The sequence below is a fragment of the Anguilla anguilla genome, chromosome 17 (genome assembly GCF_013347855.1).
Source record: "Anguilla anguilla isolate fAngAng1 chromosome 17, fAngAng1.pri, whole genome shotgun sequence".
NCBI classification, from domain to species: domain Eukaryota; kingdom Metazoa; phylum Chordata; class Actinopteri; order Anguilliformes; family Anguillidae; genus Anguilla; species Anguilla anguilla.
In genome coordinates, this window is record NC_049217.1 from 25,015,922 (window position 1) to 25,035,408 (window position 19,487).

The 19,487-nt window shown below is 47.5% G+C and overlaps 1 protein-coding gene across 3 annotated transcripts in view; it reads left to right on the plus strand.

Annotated features, from left to right (window-relative positions):
* The window catches only part of LOC118216614 (protein sidekick-2-like), a 70,056-nt gene that overhangs the window by 18,455 nt on the left and 32,114 nt on the right, over window positions 1–19,487 (plus strand). For 2 of the 3 annotated variants that reach the window (XM_035397950.1, XM_035397951.1), the window contains exons 2-6: window positions 15,438–15,597; window positions 16,690–16,796; window positions 17,113–17,260; window positions 17,390–17,523; window positions 18,613–18,724. In XM_035397950.1, the coding sequence (XP_035253841.1) occupies window positions 15,438–15,597; window positions 16,690–16,796; window positions 17,113–17,260; window positions 17,390–17,523; window positions 18,613–18,724 (661 nt within the window). Of the gene's footprint in view, window positions 1–15,437; window positions 15,598–16,689; window positions 16,797–17,112; window positions 17,261–17,389; window positions 17,524–18,612; window positions 18,725–19,487 lie in introns of those variants that run through there. The other variant, XM_035397952.1, reaches the window with a different exon arrangement.

Consider the following 19,487-nt stretch of genomic DNA (forward strand, 5'->3'; position numbering starts at 1 on the left):
GACAAACGAAGAGATTAGTCACGAGGGACAGAGATGGGCAAACAAGAGGCAGAAAGTGGAAGAGATGGGATGGCATGGGAGAAAAGAAGGAAAGAGAGAAGGGAGAACATACCCTCAGTCTTCCCACGGTCGGACTGAGGATGACAGTTGTGAGCCCAAATGGAGTTCAAGCTGTCGTTTTTCTGTTGTCCAAGATGAGATTCCAATGTCTGCAGGTTTTTTTGTGGTCGCTCAGTACTCAATTGTGTGATCAACTGCTTCAGGCTAATTGAGTTAACTGACCTCATATCTTGTTTCTTTGGTCGAAATTTGGTTGTCGATACAGTTCAGCAAACGGTGAACATGTAAAGGACCTTATTTATGCATAGGGCACAGAACCTTGCCCTCTTGGCGTGCAGGTTGTGGGTTTGAATCCTGCTCCTGTCCGCTTTAGTGAATAGCCAGCTTCTTTAAAAAATGCATAAAATGTATGTCACCCGGTATGAAGTACACTGGCCAAGCTAATCAACATGTACTGGCATAATATGGCCCCCATGGGCGGGCTTCATACAGCCTGTTGTGACCTAGCTCCTGTGTTCCTGTGCTTGTCCCTCGGGTTAAAGTGTCCATCCGCACCCCCTGGGCACCCAGCACGTCTCCGATTCCTCCGTCAGCTGCACGTACCGCACCATGGCATTTTCACCCAACCTCTCCTGCCTAAGTCTGCCATCGGTCCAGCCTCATTCGCTCTGCTCGGCATTTCTTCATTAAATTACACTTCCCCAGCTCGACGCTAATTGCTAATTAGATCAGTTGTATGAGGGTAATTGGTTGGAACGGAAAACGGTGCGCACCGTGTGTGGGAACTGGGTTTGACGCCCCAGAGGATTTTTTTGGAGCTGCGGCATGTTGCCGGAGGACCCCCTGTCTGTGCCCCCAGCAGTCTGTGTGGGCTGCCTGTGGAGGGGGTGGGGCTGGGTGGGGCTGGGTGGGGCAGGGTGGGGGGGTGGGGGCTGTCATTACCATTACAGGCATTTAGCAGACGCTCTTATCCAGAGTGACTTACACAGTGTTTACATGTTTGCATATATAACGAAACAATGCAGGTTAAGTGCCTCAAGGGTCCAACGGCAGTGTCCTACCTGGGAATCGAACCTGTGACCTGTTTTTTAGGTTACAGCTCCCCAGCTCCTTACCAATTGTACTACACTGCCGCATTATACTGTGCTACAGATGATTGGTCGACGCTCGTCCTGCCACCGCTCGACTGGCACGATGCTTCACTGCCTGTATGCTGCTTGCTGTTGCTGCTCCTGCACCCTTTTCCTCGCTGCTCGTGCAGTAAGGCTCGCACTTACCTCCCCAGGACAGGCCTCTTAAATCACCCCGGCTAAGAGAAAACCCGCCAAATAAATGAATGATAATGGCAAAGAATGGCATTGCGCCGCACCGCGTGGGGGGTTAGTGCGAGCTGTTATTTTCCCCACGATACGGAAGGAGGTGGAGAGACGGAGAGAGAGAGAGAGAGAGGAACAAAAAAACAGCGGCGTAGTCCCTGAGGTGCGTGAAAGAGAGTGCAAGCGTGAATCGGGCAAGAAAGGCCCGTCGCACGCGCACACGGCACAGCTGCCGCGGCTGTTCATCCGTTTCCTTTGTGCAAAAAGGAAAGAACAGGGCCTGCCTCCATCCCGGCTCTCCTTAGAGTGTGGTTTTTTTTTGTTTTTTTTTCCCCCCCTTTTTCCTTTTAAAGGCCGCTGCGACATTGGGAAACGGCTACAATAATACGGTTTTTATCTGGCAGTGGAATCTTACCGCGCGGGATAATGGGCCTATTATTAATCGCGGCGTGCGGTTTCGCCGGAGCCCGCTGCTGAACCAGCTTTTCGGAGCCATTGTGTGTTTTTTTAATTTTTTTTGTGAGGGAGATTTGTCGGGGACTCTGGCCGCAGACGCGTTAACCCCCTGAGAGCCGGGTACGCGCAGCGACTCTGTCTCTCTGTGAGAATCTCCCTTCTCCTTTCCCTGCTGCCGCACACCCGGCTTCATCTGCTCCTGTGCCTCCAGCCCAGCCTCGCCGCGTCTTCGCACTTCAGTCTGAGCGATCGTCACGCCAACCGGCGGTCGGTAAGGCAGCAGGGCGACAGCGCGATGGCACTGCTGGCATTTGCCGTGCAGGAAATGTTCCCGACACAATGCACGTCCTCTCCCCACCTCCACCCACCCAGTGCCCGTGTGTGTGTGTGTCTGTGTCTGTGTGTGTGTGTGTGTGTGCGTGTGTGTCTCTGTCTGTGCGTGTGTGTGTGTGTGTGTGTGTCTCTGTGTCTGTGCGTGTGTGTGTGCGTGTGTGTGTATAGGAGTGTGTGCGTTTGGATTCTAGGGCTGGACGATACACCACAACAATAATTATCGACTGCAGTAACTCTCATTGCCACCATGCCATTTGTTGCCTTTCTTTTATTCTTTTTTTTTTGTTTTTGATTATACCTGTTTTTGTAGTAAACATCCAGAGGCCACGTGTCATGCTTCCTGGAAGAAAAGAAACATCACTACTTTTATCTATAATACAACCTATCAGCAGCAAAGGCTTGCAGCTTCCATGTGATTGACAAAAATGCATCACATGATCGCATGGAAGCTGTACAACCTCGCTGCTGCTTGGCTGTCTTATCAACACCCAGCCGTTATGAATTTTTATTATTTTTTTGTCCTGAAGCATTTCGCACAGACTATGATGTTTGGATCTGTTTGTAATACAAAGAATCATTGACATGGCAATTGGCTCCTAGGTCAAAGGTCACAGTAGGATGCTGTGAATCCAGGACATATATACGTGGAGGAATGTATGGGGTAGAGGGAGCGAACTGGTCCAGATCAGTTTGGTAAATAGAATCCCAAAGAGCCTCTGTGTTGTTTCTGTGAATGTTGCAGCCAGCAGGAATTCCAGCGTAGGCTGCCTGTGGGTTTGACTCCTGACATTTCCCTACAATGGGAGGCTTCATTCGTCTGTGCCACCGACCCATCATAACGCACAGGCATTCTGCAAGAGGAAAGGAAGGCCTTTGATAAGTGCCAGACCACCTCCTAAAATCTTGTGCTCTTCCCAAATCGGGGCTTATGTTGTCACATTTGAGCGGCCTGTCTTACGGGGTTGGGGCCGTTAGAGTGGGTTAACCTGATAAAACGGAAAATGCATTTAAGTTAAGTGAAATAAGTTATTTAAGTTCTTTTTTCTGAATTATCAAGTTAACCACTCCAATGGCCTCAACACACACACACTCTTACGCACACACATTTTTAAGCATGTGCAGATATGTGCACGTGTATATATTTGTTCTTAAGTAATTTATGCCTCGGCTGCTGCAGGCGGGCGGTGGTGTCCCTGTTGGACCGTCTGAGAGCTCTGGCTCAGGCGGCTGCTGACGGAGGGGAAACGCTCGTTCGGGCCTGAAAGCTCAGCACGGCTAATAAAAACCCTGAGACTGCAGCACAAGGGAGCTCTGCTCCCAGAATGCACCTGTGCTTGCCAGCGGTAAGCATCGTGAGCAGATGCTCGTGCATTTCTGTCCCGGTCATTTCACGTTTGGGGACCTTTCGTCTGGCTTCCACCCAAAAAGCAGAATTACAACGGCGAATTACGGTGACAGACAACGGCGAGTGAAAACTGCACAGTCAGCTGCTGCGCGGCGGAAAAGATGAGGCAGTAAACACTGTCGAAATTCTGTTTCCAAATCGGCGTCTCTAGGCTTGCGCACGTGATCCAGGGCAGGGGAGTGTTGCCAGAATTTCTGGACCCTCTGAAAGATTAATGCGCACTGGGCCTCTTAGTGGGCACAAAACATATTGCAAATAATATGTGCCGCCCCCCCCCCCCCCCCCCAATCACTCATCCAGCACACACATTGCATGTCCCTCGTAAATCACACATGCACTGCACTGCCCCTCTTCCCACGAGGCCAGATCAGTGCTCTGCCTGTCTCCACCCTTTGTAATTAATGTTGCATACCCCAGATTTTATTTTTAAGAAAACTTGTCATGCTCATTTGCATTATATTAGCCTCCATTGCTTGCAGAACTCCGGGTTGTTGCAGCGCGCCAAAGTAATTTTATCCCCTGGTCACAAGAATCGAAATGGATGGTAGCACAAAGGTTGTGCTAAATTGGAAGGTTTTATGATGTGAATTTTTCTTCTGAGTCCCCTGAGCTGTTTGCATTTCTTCCGTCTAGGACAGGGGTAGTTAAAGCAGGTGATTATTTGCAATGTTGCCAAATTTCCCAAAATTGTTCTTCAAACCCCCCCCCCCCCCCCCCCCCCAATCTTCAGGGGACTCCCATTTTCCATGATTCTTTTATTTTGTAACTCTTTCTAAAATTCCTATCTTGACTTCCATGCATTTCTACATGGTCTGGCAACCCTGATTAAAAGTGGAGTCAGGAAATAATTGGTTATGTTATGTTCTATAAAACTAAAAAAATGTTTGTTTTATTGTCATTGTCTTGCTTAGCTGATGTAATTTTGTTTTCTTCATGTATTTTGTGAAGCACCTTGTGCTGTTCAATCAATGAAAATTATTATTATTATTATTATTCTCAGGGGCTGTGTGATGTTATGTTTCAAGACACTTCATTTGTTCAGGTTAAGGGGTTTTATTTAGCATTTGAATTGTCAGCTAGGCAATTACCAGTAAATGCGGTTACAGGCCCATGTTGGGGGTTGTGTTGCTTTGGTTTACTTTTTTTCTTCAGTTCGTTACGTTTTATTTGCAGCTGAGAATTCTCACGCCTGTGATCCACAGTTCCAGCTGGGTTGGTCTTTTCAGAAAGCTGCTTTGCCGGGGCGACTCTGGGGAGTGGAGCAGGGTTGTGTTGCGCTTCATTGATTTGGCAGGAGATTTTTTCTACTATTTTTTTTTTTCAGTCAGGGTATTGATTAGTGACCTGAGACCAGTCCATACTGGATTCGGAGGTCTTACGTATTTGCAGAGCCGATTGATTCAGTTGGCACTGCTGGGGCAGACAAGCTGGCAGGAAAGCTTTGGCGGCCTGTGCGATGGCCTGAGTAAACTACACTACACGCCTCTGTCTTCACTCTCCTCATGCTCTGGCAGAAGTGTCAGGCTGTATAACATGGCACTGACAAGGCGCACTCATTCTCCGAGCGTGGTGTTTGGATTCAAGGCCACCAGTCCTCTTCAGGTGGGCTAGTCAGCTAGTCGTCTGTCTTGGACAACTGTAAAACACTGTTGCTTTCATGCAGATGCGCGGCATGTAAGGTGAACAATGGTACGGTCCTAGCAGGTTTCATTCAGTAAGCGCTTCATTTAATGCTTTGTCGCTCATGTAATGCTTGCTTTTCCATACGTGCCTTCTGTACGACCTCACTGTTTTGTTCGCCATTGAACCTCGCCAAGACAACCGTGCAAGTCTCTCAACAGAAGAATCTGCCAAATAATTCATTTGCATACATACACACGTTACGAGGATGGTTGGTGAACTTTTTACAGTGAACTTTGGAGATGATCATGTTTGAAACCAGATGTGTATGTTTAAGTTATTTGCTGTACATTATGGTATTGAATGTGTTTGAGTTGACAAACCGCCAAACATAGATGTTGCGTGCTACATTTATGAAAGCGACGTAGCCTACTCACGACAAACAACCGCCACCATAGGCAGATACACAGTTAAAACCAGATCTTTAAAAAAATTAAATAAATTTTTAAAAAATGGCCTCGCACGAACGGAGGGTTCGCTCCGTTACACACGTACACGTGCATTAGGGGTGCAACGGGTCACACCATTTCACGGTGTTGGGGTCACGGTTTCAGTTCTGTTCTGTACATTTCTGGTAAAGCAGAGGAGAAAGTACCGACACTGTCAATGGCAATCTCATTTTCGATTATTTGACAAAAATGTTATTTAAAATGGTTGTTAAAATGTAATCATTTTCAAAAGCCTGAGCACAAACGGGGTTTCACAGGTTTTCTTTCCAAAGGAAAAGTGCCTTTTTAGAAGTAGAAAATACTACCCACATTGTTGGCTAAGGTTATGAACATAAAATGCAGCATAAACTCTACCTGCATTAGACTGTGTTAACAGAATCTCAGATTAAAGAAACGAATAATAGGTTTTTCCACTTGAAATTTACATACAGTATAATGTATTAAAATTAATCGATCGTTTGCTACTTCTCTCGAAAGGGAAAGCGACGCTTCAGGTAGGCTATTACATTTGTGCTTCTTGTGCTTGTAACAGACACACCATCGTGATGTCGGTGCAAATGGACCATCATGTTTGATGTGTTTAATAATCATACGACGCACTTATGAAGCAATTTTTGCACACAGACGTTCTTTTATCCACCACCTCCCCCCCCCCCCCATCACTACTGTTTTTAATACTAAATCCATGAAGCTCAAGGCTTGTTGTAGGATCATCTAACTTGTTTTTCCCATGCAATTGCCTTTTCACAAACTGACCGACTACCTTCAGCTATAAACTGCACTCACCGTAACTTCACCTGTACAAATAGTTCTTTGTGTTTCTTATTTTCACAAAAGAAATGGCCAGTTTAACCTTCACATGACAAATAAATTGTAAAAAGCCGCAAAGTTGTGAGTTCCTGTTTCTAATTTTTTTAAGCAACCAAAATGAGCCAAGCACATGCACAATTCATTTTTGTGGGTGGCTAATCAAATTATTTGGTTTTATTTATATGTACTGTTGCATCCCTAACATAGATCAGTTCAATTCACTACTTTATTGCCAAATCAACTTAACGGTTGATAGAACTTTGTCTCGGTGTGCCCCCAAAACATGAATTATACAAAGACGGAGACATCCTAGTTTCAAACCCCTCCCTTTGAACCCCCTCAGAATAAATACATACACTTATGATAAATACATGCACCCACACACACACTTAAAATCATAATTTAAAATTATGCGCATGCACGTGTCAGTTGCGTAAATCACTGGCATTGCAGTCCCGCGTCGTAAAGTCTTGGTACAGACCTGCGAGGCATTTAAAAAAAAAAAAAAAAACGGATAAAGCGTGATGATCTGGATTTTATTCTCCTAAGTGTTTTACCTGTACCTTTACCTGAGCGGAGTGGATCAAACAGGGGGTCGGCTGGGTGCGTGGGGTCATTTACAATTTTCGGTGCTTGCAGCTCATTTTGGGTGTGGTGGATAACTGGGAGAGATGGGAGCTCAGCGCCTATGATCTTGGAAGCTGTATGTACAATTCCATTCAGAATTTTTTTTTTTTTTTCTGGCGCGCAGTAGTGTTGCTGTGCCAGATCGTTATTGAGTAGGTATGAGTGGACTGTATTACTGCTCTGTAAAACTGAACCATCCCCTCTCTCGACACCCTGAACTTCTTGAGCTGTCTTAGAAAAAGAGTCTCTGGTCTGCTTTCTTTATGATGATGATGATGATGATGATGTCCTCCACTTTAAGAGAGGAGGAGATTGTTGCTCCCAGGAATTTAAGACTGTCCACGCGCTCCTCTGCTTGACCGTTAAAGAGCATCGGTAGTAACTCTCCTTTGCAAAAGCCCACAAGCAGTTCTTTAGTTTTTTTTTTTGTGATGCTAAGCCGCAGGCTGTTAAAGCGACAGAAGTTGGCCGCGGAGGAGAGTTCATCTCTGTAAGCCGCTTCGTCATTCGATGAGACGAGTCTCACTTCTGTCGGCTCAGCGGCAAACTTGTGCCTCAGAGCCTTTGATAGCACGCCGGCTTTAGGATTTTTTGGGGGGAGCTCTCGTGGGCCGTTCGCCTGCAGAGACGCAGGCGGTGCCGGCAGCTGCGTGCGGTGGCAGCAGAGCGGGGCGGCGGTCTGCGTGGAGCATGCTCCATCACTTATTCATGGCTTTCGGTAGCACGGGCGTGGCTTCAGAGTGGACCAGAGCGGAGGGAGCAGACTCCGATATCAAACACATGGTGCTCCTCCTCGCTAAATGTCAGCCAAAGGGGAGGGGGTGTGTTGGAATAGCAGGCTGAGAATGGAGGGGTGGGGGTGTGTTTGAATGGCAGGTTGAGGAGGAGGGGTGGGGGTGTGTTTGAATGGCAGGGTGAGAATGAAAGGGTTGGGGGTATGTTTGAATAGCTGGGTGAAAATGAAAGGGTGGGGGTATGTTTGAATGGCAGGGTGAGAATGAAAGGGTGGGGGTATGTTTGAATGGCAGGGTGAGGAGGAGGGGTGGGGGTATGTTTGAATGGCAGGGTGAGAATGAAAGGGTGGGGGTGTGTTTGAATGGCTGGGTGAGAATGAAAGGGTGGGGGTATGTTGGAATAGCAGGCTGAGACTGGAGTGGAGGGAGTGTGTTGGAATAGCAGGCTGAGACTGGAGTGGAGGGAGTGTGTTGGATTGTCTCATTGTTGACATACTATTTTATTAGCAGACGCTTGTGTGCAGACAGCCTTCACACAGCTATTGCTTTAAACATTTATACTTATGGAGATTGTACTCTGGACATTTCAAAAGCACAACAGCAGTTGCTAGTTTGAGATTGGCACCAGCCTACCCCTGAGTTACAAGTCTGGATTTTATTTATTTTTAATTTTTTCCACTACATTCCAGTATTGTGACTGCCACCCATTGAGAGGTAGGTTGGGGATGAAAATGGTGAAAAAAGAGATTGGTTTCCTGACCTACTGACCTGCCTGGAAATCTTGGATAGCAACCAGGGCTATGAACTAAGGCCCCTTTTGCGTCAGAGTCGAAGAGGAGACCATAATGGCACCGGAGGATACCAGGGACCACGGGTTCGACTGAGACGCAGGTCTTCAGTGGGCCACGGAACGGAGTGGATTGATTGCCTGGCCCGCATGCAGGCCGCGACCCTGCTGAAACACAGTGTGAGGATGTGAGGGTTTGCATCACTGCCAGATGTGCCAGGCAGCGGAAGCATACAGACCAATGAGAACGGCATCAGCACCTAACCCTAACCCAACCCTAACCCTAACCCGCTGCCCTGCACATTGGGTAAGCAAGCCGAAGCTAGTGCAATAATATGGTTGGTTAGTGTGGATCTGTCTGTAGTAAGATGCCCCCAATGGACCGGAGTGTTGGGCTACGGTTGATACAACTACAACTACAATGACGATATATAAACCATATAGACGACATAGTAGCAGAATTTTCATTCCAAAGTCTCCAGCAACAGCTTCATGAATCACGAGATGAATTAATGCGTTTTTCACCAGATCAGGAAGGTTTTAGCCTAATTATTCAGCTGGTGTGACCCCCTCAGCTTTGTGAATCTAATGTAGCTAGGTTCAGCTTTATTTATTTTGTTTATCACTTATTGAAACCAGTTTATTACACCATGGGATTATGACTGTGATGGTTTGTTTCAGTTGTGTAATAGACATATGTAATATTCACTGTGAATGCTATACAAGTTTTTTTTTTTGTGTGTGTCCGTTTAACTTAGGTTTGACTGAGCTGTTAATTAAAATGTGCATTTGGCTTTCACTTGTCCTGGGGTCATATCCTTATGCACTGCTAAAATCAATGTGAAAGGAGGGTGTTGCTGGCAGTGTGTTTGTACTAAAAAAAATAAAAAATAAATAAATAAAAAGGGAAACACCTCATTAGTGGTTTATTTGAACATAATACATTTTTCTTTTTTTTTGGTTCATAGGATTGAAGAACTTGGGATTTTGGGATTCATTGTAACTGCATTAGTTTGAAATGACATTTTCACCTCTTAACAAAAACACACCTAGCAGCACATCACAAGCCACTTCGTTGGTGTTTGTTCATTGTTAAAAAAAGGTGTCAGCGTTCAAATGACTTCTCTATAAAGCAGAGAACTAAGGGTTCTGGGAAGTGAACGGCACATTTCTTTCAGCTTGCTGCTCCTCTGGTTGAAGCTGAACCGTTTTCTTTAGCTGTGTAGAGAAAGTCTGCTGGTTCATGTATGATCTGTGGCGCGTGATCACGTTTTGAACTCCAGTGAGGTTTTTTGTGTCGGCAGTGTGATGGTGATGGTACAGTACCCGTGGTGCGGTTTTTGCAAGGAGCTGAGCTCCCCACACTGGGCTGTAAATGACAAACAGGAGTTTACGCATTTTTGTTTTGGATGGTTGAGATGAACGTTGAAAATGGCAGTTTCAAATATGAGTTTGCTTCCATTCTACGTAATTGGAATGTAATAAGAAAAGGTGTCACCACAGATTCTGCAGCTGCTGTTCTTCCTAACAACAGGAGGTTCTAGTTTGAGGCGTGAGCTTCCTGTGTTGCGTCGCAGTGCAGAATATCCATTGCCACAATAATGTCTTTGCACATGCCCCTTGAATGAATGATCTTAAAATAAATGTGTCTGTTGGAATCACTTCGACGGCAGACAGACAGAGGTGCTAATGCTAAGAAAAGGCTTGAATTGGAGGTAATGCGAGTAATCTGAGACAGATGCTTGGAGTTGTGTGTGCCGGGCGGGGAGGCTAAACTTAGCGGATGCTTCCACACACCATGACGAATATGGACCCCACAGACAGTGATTTTCACCTGCAGTGAAATGCACCCTTTCTCAGCGGACAGGGGTTGTACACCTTTTGCAGTGCAACTCTATAGTTTGTTGCGTGCACACCCAACATGAAGCTAGCCATGAAGTTGAGCTGGATTTCCACTAAATAACTAAAGCCGATGCAAGCCGGCTAACACCTTCTCTGCCACTATGCCCCAGTGAAACTTGATACATATAGAAATACAAACTTAGTAATGAAACGAGAGGTGCCGTTTCTCTGACACAGTGACTGGTTCATATGGTGGTCCGGCTGCATGATCTTTCGATGAGGGAGGCCTGGAAATAGCCTACATAATTAATTTCCATAATGTAAGAAATGCCAGAATTAGGGTTGGAAATGAGTTATTAAAAAAAAAAAACCCTCATGCATTTTTTCGTTTTATTACAATACTAATTTCAGAATGTGCAAATTGATGCGGTACTACTTTAAATTAGTCTGAGGTAAACTGGTTTCCTGTAATCCTTTCTTCTCGTAGAAGCCTGCGGGGTAGCGATTAAGGAGTTGTGTGCTCACGCCCTTGAGCACAGCACTCAGCATAAATTGCCTCGGTAAATAGCCAGCTGTATAAATGAGTTATGTGGAGAAAAAAAAAAAATATATATATATATAAACCGTGTAAGCCTCCCTGCGTGAGCAAGGCTGTTAAGAACGTTATGATGAGCCGAACGGGCCGCTCAGCCCGGCTGGGCTGCTCCTGACGCCCGGTGTCCTGCCACAAACGGCGGCTGGGACGAATCGACGCTTGTCCTCAACCCTGACTGATAACCGAGAGCGAGAAATGTCGACTGAACGTCGGCCATTGACGCTAAACGCGCTACTACGGCATCTCTTTTTTTTTAAGGAAGCGATGCACGGCCACCGGCACACGAATGTACCGTTTACGACTTTGTGGTACTTTGGGGGCGTGCGGTTGCCTTGTTTTCATTTTGAGAAGCTAACTGGCTAAATCTTAATACCGGGTGTTTATACTCCCTCTGTGCATTGAAACACAACTGAAAACTTAGAGTGCAGGTTGACAGAGCAGGGTTCAATATATATATATATATATATATGTGTGTTTTTTTGTTTTTCTTCTGTTTTTCAGGTAATTAAGCCCTAACAATCCAGGCAAGTGTAGATAATCACCGCAGATGGCTGAGTCTGTGTAATTAACACAAACTATTGCTGCACTTACCGCTTTAGGAATGGCATTTTCCCTCTGTTTTTACTAGCCCTATTTTCAGCGTTTTCCCCCTAAATCTAGTTAAGTGGCCAGTGAGGCTTCATGAACCCTGCCTGGGTGGAGCTGTTTTATGCTGTAAGTAACTGAGAGGCCTGAGCCTTACGTGCTGTTTCGCTCAGGGGAACAGGGTGTTTTGAGGAGCTGATGAGAGTAGGTGGGTCGCGGGGCTTGGTAGCTCCGCTCGTAATGGAGTTGGTGACCCCTCGCTGTCCCTTTACCTTCTTCAGATCTGTCTCGTGATTGGGGTCGGACGACGGGCAAAGGACGCTGGCTGTGGTGAGGCCCTTAATGTAGGGATCTGTGGAAAAGGGGCCATGTGAGGAACAGCGGAGGGACGACACGGTTGAGGGGGGGGGGGGGGGTAGGTGAGGAACATTAACTCCGGTTTAGAAGGGAAGGGCGGGCAGGGTCCTGGGGTCGGGGTGGGGGCTGGGGGGAGTTGGGGATTACAGTGCCAGAGGAGAATCCCAAGAGGATCAGGGTCACCAGGGGTTTGCTTGTTGAGGGTCTGTCTCTGAGGGGGGATAAAAGATATAAGCACAAGTGTTAGTCTTGTTGATGCGTTGGAGACTCTGCAAGCTCCCCGTCTGTTGGGGCGGGGGCCTTTTTGTAGGAGAGCCAGCCAGGTCTTGATTGCCTTCAGCTGGCATTGGTGATGGATGATGGCTGGCTCCCAGTAATTCAATAATCAGGCTGCTGATCATGCTCTGTTGCTCTGGGCTGTGGCTTCTGTCCGTGATGCTGATAGGGGTGACAGGACGGGGTGAGAGAGACTATTGCAGCTGGGCGGGGTTAGTGCTCCCTGTACCATGCTGCCTGTCTATCTGTCTCTCTGCCTGCCTGCCTGCCTGCCTGCCTGTCTGCCTGTCTGTCTGCCTGTCTGTCTCTCTGCCTGTCTGTCTGTCTGCCTGCCTGCCTGCCTGCCTGCCTGCCTGTCTGTCTGTCTGCCTGCCTGCCTGCCGGCCTGTCTGTCTTTGTCTGCCTCTCTGTCTGCCTCTGTCTGCCTGCCTGTCTGTTTTTGTCTGCCTCTGTCTGCCTGCCTGCCTGTCTGTCTGTCTGTGTATCCCATATACCCACTGAAGATTCATTGAAGATGTTTTTGGATGATTTCAGTTTTGATAAATCTACCAAAGTTTTGTTTCCTTCTCCCGCTTACTCTGTGGCATCCACTCACATTAGTCAGAGCCGCCATTCAGTCATGCACCGAATGCGTAGGGGAACATGACAAAACATCTAATTTCCTGTTCTGGCTTCCATCATGTCTTCCAAGGCCACATTAAACTTGCATTTTAGAAGTGGGAACATTTTCAGTATCTGAGAATGGGCTTGTGGCGTGCTGAATACCGTGGTAGGCAAGGCTCTGAGGGTTTCCTTTTATTATTTTGTTTGGTTGGTTGTCCCTGCCTGTCGGCTGTGGAACAGTGTTGCAGGATCAGGCCGCACCCACAACATTAAAGGATACCACGGGTCTTTTTCCTGGCAGTCTATTTGCCAAGTTGTTTTTAGTTGGATTAGCCAGCCAAAATACAATGAGGCCTCTCTCCCTTACTTTCTCTTTACATCATGTGATCGGCATGTCCGACCCTGATTGGTGATTAATCTGATCTCCCGTTGGATGTGTTTATTGTTAACTCGTGTGATCTAGCCTCTGGTACTTAATGAGCTATACGGAACCAACTGCTTTTTCCCCGTAGCTGTCAGCTGGGCAGAGGGGGAGGGGCAAAGAGGAGGGAAAGAAAGAACGAGGGAGGGCGGGAGGGGAGATGAGAGAGGGAAAGAGAGGGTTTGCAGGTAAAGAGGATGTGTCAGCACAAACTGCACATATTATTTGTTTTGGTGGGGCCTGCGGCTCCTGTGCTCTGTCTTCACCCTGAATTTGTTCCTCTTTTCTCACAAGTGCCTTTAACCCTTTGAAGAGGAGGCTTTCAGGAATGTTTTTTTTTTGTTTCCAGAATTCTGAGTCAGTGTTCTTGAACTCAATTGCTTTCAATTACCAGTAGGGATTGTTACATCAGCATTAGAATGTTCAGTTAAGAACATTCTAATCACATATTTAATCCTGCCTGTCTGTCCACCCATTGGTGTTCCTGCCCATCTCTGTACGTGACCGGAGTCACCTTTGCTTGGACTTAATTAATACTGGATTGGCTGTCTATGTATTATAATTTATCTGTTGTCATGTAAGCCATTTGGGCTGATTTTAGGGGATTTGGAGAGTGGTAATGGGAGGCACCTGGGTTGTTTTATAATATGGGGTTTATGAGATTAATCAGATTAACTAATTGTTTGAATTTGTTTAAGAGTAAAAAAACAAAAAACAAATACACATATGGTCAGGTTCACAAGAATGTAAGCATCTCAGTGATGTGTTAACATGATATACATGATTGCGCTGGGTTTAGAGGTTTGGGAAGTGGAACTGGGCTGGGTTTAGAGGTTTGGGGAGGGGAATTGGGTTGGTTGTAGAGGTTTGGGGAGGGGAATTGGGTTGGTTGTAGAGGTTTGGGGAGGGGAATTGGGCTGGGTTTAGATGTTTGGGGGCGGAGCCCCAGAGATGTGGAGGCAAAGGGTTCTTCTTGCTCCATTGCTCGACTGAATGGAACGTTCAGTCTCTCATTACATTACTTGGGCTGGCTGCACAGCCTATTTATGTACTTTTATTGATTTTATTATTGCAGCCATTAAGGCGAAATGGTACATTTAACGGCCCAACCCAGGATCTCTCTCCCTGTGGGGTCATATTATCGCTAACCTGAAAAGTCAACTTGCAGCCGAATTGCTCACCCTGGGGGGTACATATGAATTTCTGCCGCATATGCACTAGGACCCACATTTACCCCCCCAAGCACAACTCCTCTCACATGTATTACACCACCCCACATGCATCTCACATGAATTACACCACCCCACATGCATCTCACATGTATTACACCACCCCACATGCATGCTACATGTAACACACCACCCCCCCCCTCCCCCACATACATGTTGCATATAACACTTTACCCCACGCCACACGTCATATTACAAGACACTACTCTACATGCATCTCACTTTTATTTTTGCAGTTGTAGGTGCAAAGAAGTACCTTATCTATTATGTTTGTGCATTTAATACACCCCACGCACGTGCGCACGCGCACACACACACGTATACACACGTGCGCATACACATGCACACACACATACACACAGTTTACCAGACGTACTGTTTCAGTAATTCAGCGAGACATTAAACGCTCCAGCTGCATTCTCTAATGGCTATCAGTTTGTGTTGTCGCAGTGCTAAGTGGGTGGCGGTTCTGCTCTATTGGGTCAGAGGAACGCGAGAGGCAGGCTGTGAGCATGCGTGTGTGCGTGTGTGTGCGTGTGCGCGTGTGTTTTTGTTTTCGTGTTTGTGTGTGTGTGCGTGTGTGTGCGTGTGCGTGTGTGTTTTAGTTTTCGTGTTTGTGTGTGTGTGCGTGTGTGTGTGTGTGCGTGTGTGTTTTAGTTTTCGTGTTTGTGTGTGTGTGCGTGACAGGGCATTCTTCACAACGCTGCACCCGTCCCCGAAAAGCACAGCGGGGCATCCCTCCCTCCTGCCCTCTCCCACCGGGTCCTGGAAGATAACCGATATTTGGGCCGGGACGTACTTCTGCTGATACCCCGCCCCCGCTCAGCGAGCTAACGCCACCCCCCAACCCCCCCCACCCCCCTCTGTCGCAGATGACGTGCCCCCCTACTTCAAGATGGAGCCGGTTCGGACGCAGCTGCACCTGGAGAGGAACCGCCTGGTGCTGACCTGCATGGCCGAGGGCAGCTGGCCGCTGGAGTTTCGGTGGATTCGCAACGGGACGGAGCTGACCCGCTTCTCCCTGGAGTACAGGTGAGCGGCGGGCTGCAGCCTGCCAAGCGGACCCGTCCCGACCCCACCCCACCCCACCCCACCCAGACAGGCCCGCCCATTTCAGGACTCCATGGTGCTCCCTCTTTCACTTCTGCTGCCAGCTGTTCACTTAGGACACTATGGTATAATAAGAAAAGTTATTGTGAGGAAAAAAAACCGTCTTTCTTTCTTTCTTTCTTCCTCCCTTCCTTCCATCCTGTGTCTGAATAGGCTGCTTTATCTTCCTCATTGTGATTTGAGGTCATTTCCTTTTTAATGCATCAAGACTGAACTTAAAACTACCTTTTCCTTATGTGTGTATCTTTCATTCTCTCACTCTCTTTCTCTTTCTCGAGAAGCAGGGATTTTTATTGAATATGGGCAATTACACACGGGCATATCCTCCAAGAGGGCCGTAAATCCAGGATACCTATTTGCTCAACAGGAGCGGATAAAATGTGTGTACGCATATGTTAAATGTATAAAGAAACGAAACTAATATCTTTAGATTCATCAAATAATGATATAAAATATGTACGTGTTTGTGAGAACTTAATAGAAGAAAAAGAAACAAACATTGGCCATCGTCATGGATCCAAACAGGTCACAAAGTATCACCGCTAATGCGAAGGCCCGCCTGGGTAACGGCTGCCTCTTTTCACCAGAACACGGTTGTGTTGTGACAGACGTTTGTGCGAGAGGACGACGGGCTGCCACTGTGTGGGAACGGACGTAGAGAAGGGCGGGGTCGGGCGGCTCAGTCGCGTCCTGTGAATGCCCCCCAGGGAAGCGTAGCATGTAGAGCTTCAAAATGGACTCTGCCTGGGGGGAAAGGAAACGGGTGCCAGGCCAGAAACAACATGGCGGGGGAACGGTGGTAGACGAGCCGGAAGAGATGGGTTTAACGTGGCTTGAAGCTCCGAAGGCGGTAAAAGATGGCGACAGATGGCGTAAAATCGTTCTGGCCTTATGCCCCAGCAGGGGAGAAGAGGGTTAGTTCAGGTGTATTAACTGCCTTCCCTGAGTTAGTTCAGGTGTATTAACTGCCTTCCCCTGCCTTGTCCCCCCCCCCCCCCCCCCCCCCCCCCTCAGGTACCTGATCCCCTCCCTGGAGCGATCGCATGCCGGCTTCTATCGCTGCATCGTCAGAAACCGCGTTGGCTCCCTCTTGCAGCGAAGCACGGAAGTGCAGGTGGCATGTTAGTACTGCGCTAGCTCTGGTTTCTGTCTGTGGGTGTGGCTGTGATGGTGTGCAGGTTACACCACTCCAGTGCAGCAGAGGGCGCCGTAGTTGAGTGTGGCTGTGCTTGTGTGTGTTCCCACTCCAGTACAGGAGCTGGTGCAGTGGGTGAGTGTGTATCTCATTCTCTAATTTACTCGTATAGTTTCCTGTAACCTTCGCTGATGCAGCTTTGATTAAATAAAAGGAGGCGACTCCGTTTGCTTCAAGTTTTTCACACCCGAACCCACTATGCATTAATACATTAATTCTCTCTCTCTCTCCCTCTCTCTCAGACATGGGGGGTTTCGAAGAGGGAGAGCGTTCACAGGTCGTCTCTCAGGGTGAGGGGGCTGTGATTGCCCCCCCGCGGATGCACAGCTTCCCCCAGCCTCAGATCACGTGGTTTCGGGACGGACGAAAGATTCCCCCCAGCAGCCGAATGTAAGGGTCTGTCTGCCTCCAGTGCGTCCGCGTCCTGGTTTTCCAGTTCTTGGCACTTTAGGCCCTTGGCGTAGGCATTCTGAAATGCCCGGTTTTCCTGTAGCCTTTGACCTCTTGCGCCCCCCACAGAGCCATCGCCCTGGACAACACCCTGGTCATCCTGTCCTCTGTGGCCTCTGACTCCGGACGCTATTATGCACAGGCGGTCAACGACAGGAACGGGGAGAATAAAACCAGCCAGCCCATCACTCTGTCTGTGGACAGTGAGTGTCAGGAAAACACACACCTACACACACACACACACACACACACACACCCTCCCTCCCTAACAATGTTCACACAAAGACAAAATACACACATACATATACATATACATACATATACATATACACATACAAAAAGACATACATACATACAAACACAAATGCAGTAGCGAATGGCAGATACTCAAAAAATGCATTACAGATATGAAGATGCTGTACTCTGACATGCACACACACACACACAAACATACACACACTCAGACACAAGCACCTGCCTTTATGCCTTTTCTATAAGTTTTTTTTTGCAGTTCAAAATATCTGAACTCTTGCACACTCAAACATTACAGCTACCATAATGATTACTGTTATAAGGTTACAAAGCATGCAGTGATAGGCATTATGACACCACTGACACAACATAGGCCATATGAACTACAGCGAGTGAAACCCAGCTGCTCTTATCGGGTTATAACGGCATGTTTGAATTATTACACGTTACATCACTCTTAAGGTAAAATGAGCACTGCATAAGACATCACATTACGAGCCCCACCTAAGGGTAAACCCACACATCCTCTGACAAGAAGCTACTTTGTAATTGTCTTCATTTCGATGGAAGTCGAGTTTCAACGCCCGCAAGGCATGCTGGGATAGCGATGCGTGGCGAGTGGGTGGAGGGACCGGAAAGCCGGAGAACATGGTGCGATAACCAATCACATTAAAGATCCGACGTCTCCGATTTCAGTTTTTTTTTTCCCCCATTCCACATAGTTCTGTGAAGGAGGACTCGTTAATTATTGCTGTGTGGGAATTTCCAAAATACACAATCGATGTACATTTAAGGAATGTACGTTTTTAAAACAGAAAATGCCCACAAGCGACCCAATTGTGGGAGGCAAGAACGATGCCAGCCAATCTCGTCCGAGGATGTGTGGCTTACCCATCAGGTAAGCTCCAAGTGAATGACTGCAGAAAGGAAAGCCGCCTCTTTATCGCCCTCTGGTGGCTCGTTGTGTCTGTGGCGAGGACGAGGACTGTGCAGTCTTTGACTCCTCCATCGCCCTCTTTGTCCTTTTTGTGTTTTCACAGAGGTGGAGGGGCCCGCTGACCCCATCGCCCCCAAAATCCTCATCCCCCCAAGAAACACCAGTGTGGTGACAGGGGCATCTGGGGTAATCATGGAGTGTGTGGCTAATGCCAGGTGAATGAGACCCCCCCCCCCCCCCCGTATGTCTTTACGTCTCATCTATGCACTGAACTTCAGCCTCCCTCAGAAAAAGGCATAGTTATCATAGGGGTGTGGGAAAGCCTTTCTGGTGTTTGATATCGATTAAAATTTTTTGGAACAATTATTTATATATAATTTCACGCTTACTATTTTATTATGCCTATGTGCGCACATTGGATGAGTCTGAACAGCTTTTGTCCAAATATTTACAGTGCTGCTGGCTGATCTGGTGCTCGCGTTCATCCTGGTTATTTACACGTCGTATTGTTTACCGGAACTGCGTCCCAGGGTCTGTGGAAAAATGTGTTTGCCAAATCAACACACGCAAATGAACATCGAACCTGCCGGGAGTTTTCTGCAGGACTCTTTACAGGGACAATCCTTGTTAGTGTTTGCCAAATATGCAGTGCATAAATCAAGTAAATATATGTGAAATGTTTGTGCAAATATTTAGTTCTTTTTGTTGATTTCCTCTGGGAAGTGCATCCGTAGAGAAGCACTCTGCGGCTGCGAAATGAAACGGGATTGTTTCCTTTCCTCTTGAAGGAGGAGGAGACGCTCGGTCTGGCAGGAGTGACTCCCTCCCTCAGCCTTCTCAGCCTTTAAGTTGTGCTGCGTCTCACGCAGGATGACAGCCGTGCGTTCGCGTTTCCCCGAAGCGCGGCGAAGTCAGACGGCGGCTAACGCGCGCTGACGCGGGGGACGGCGGCGTAGCGTAACGTCGGGTCGATTCCCC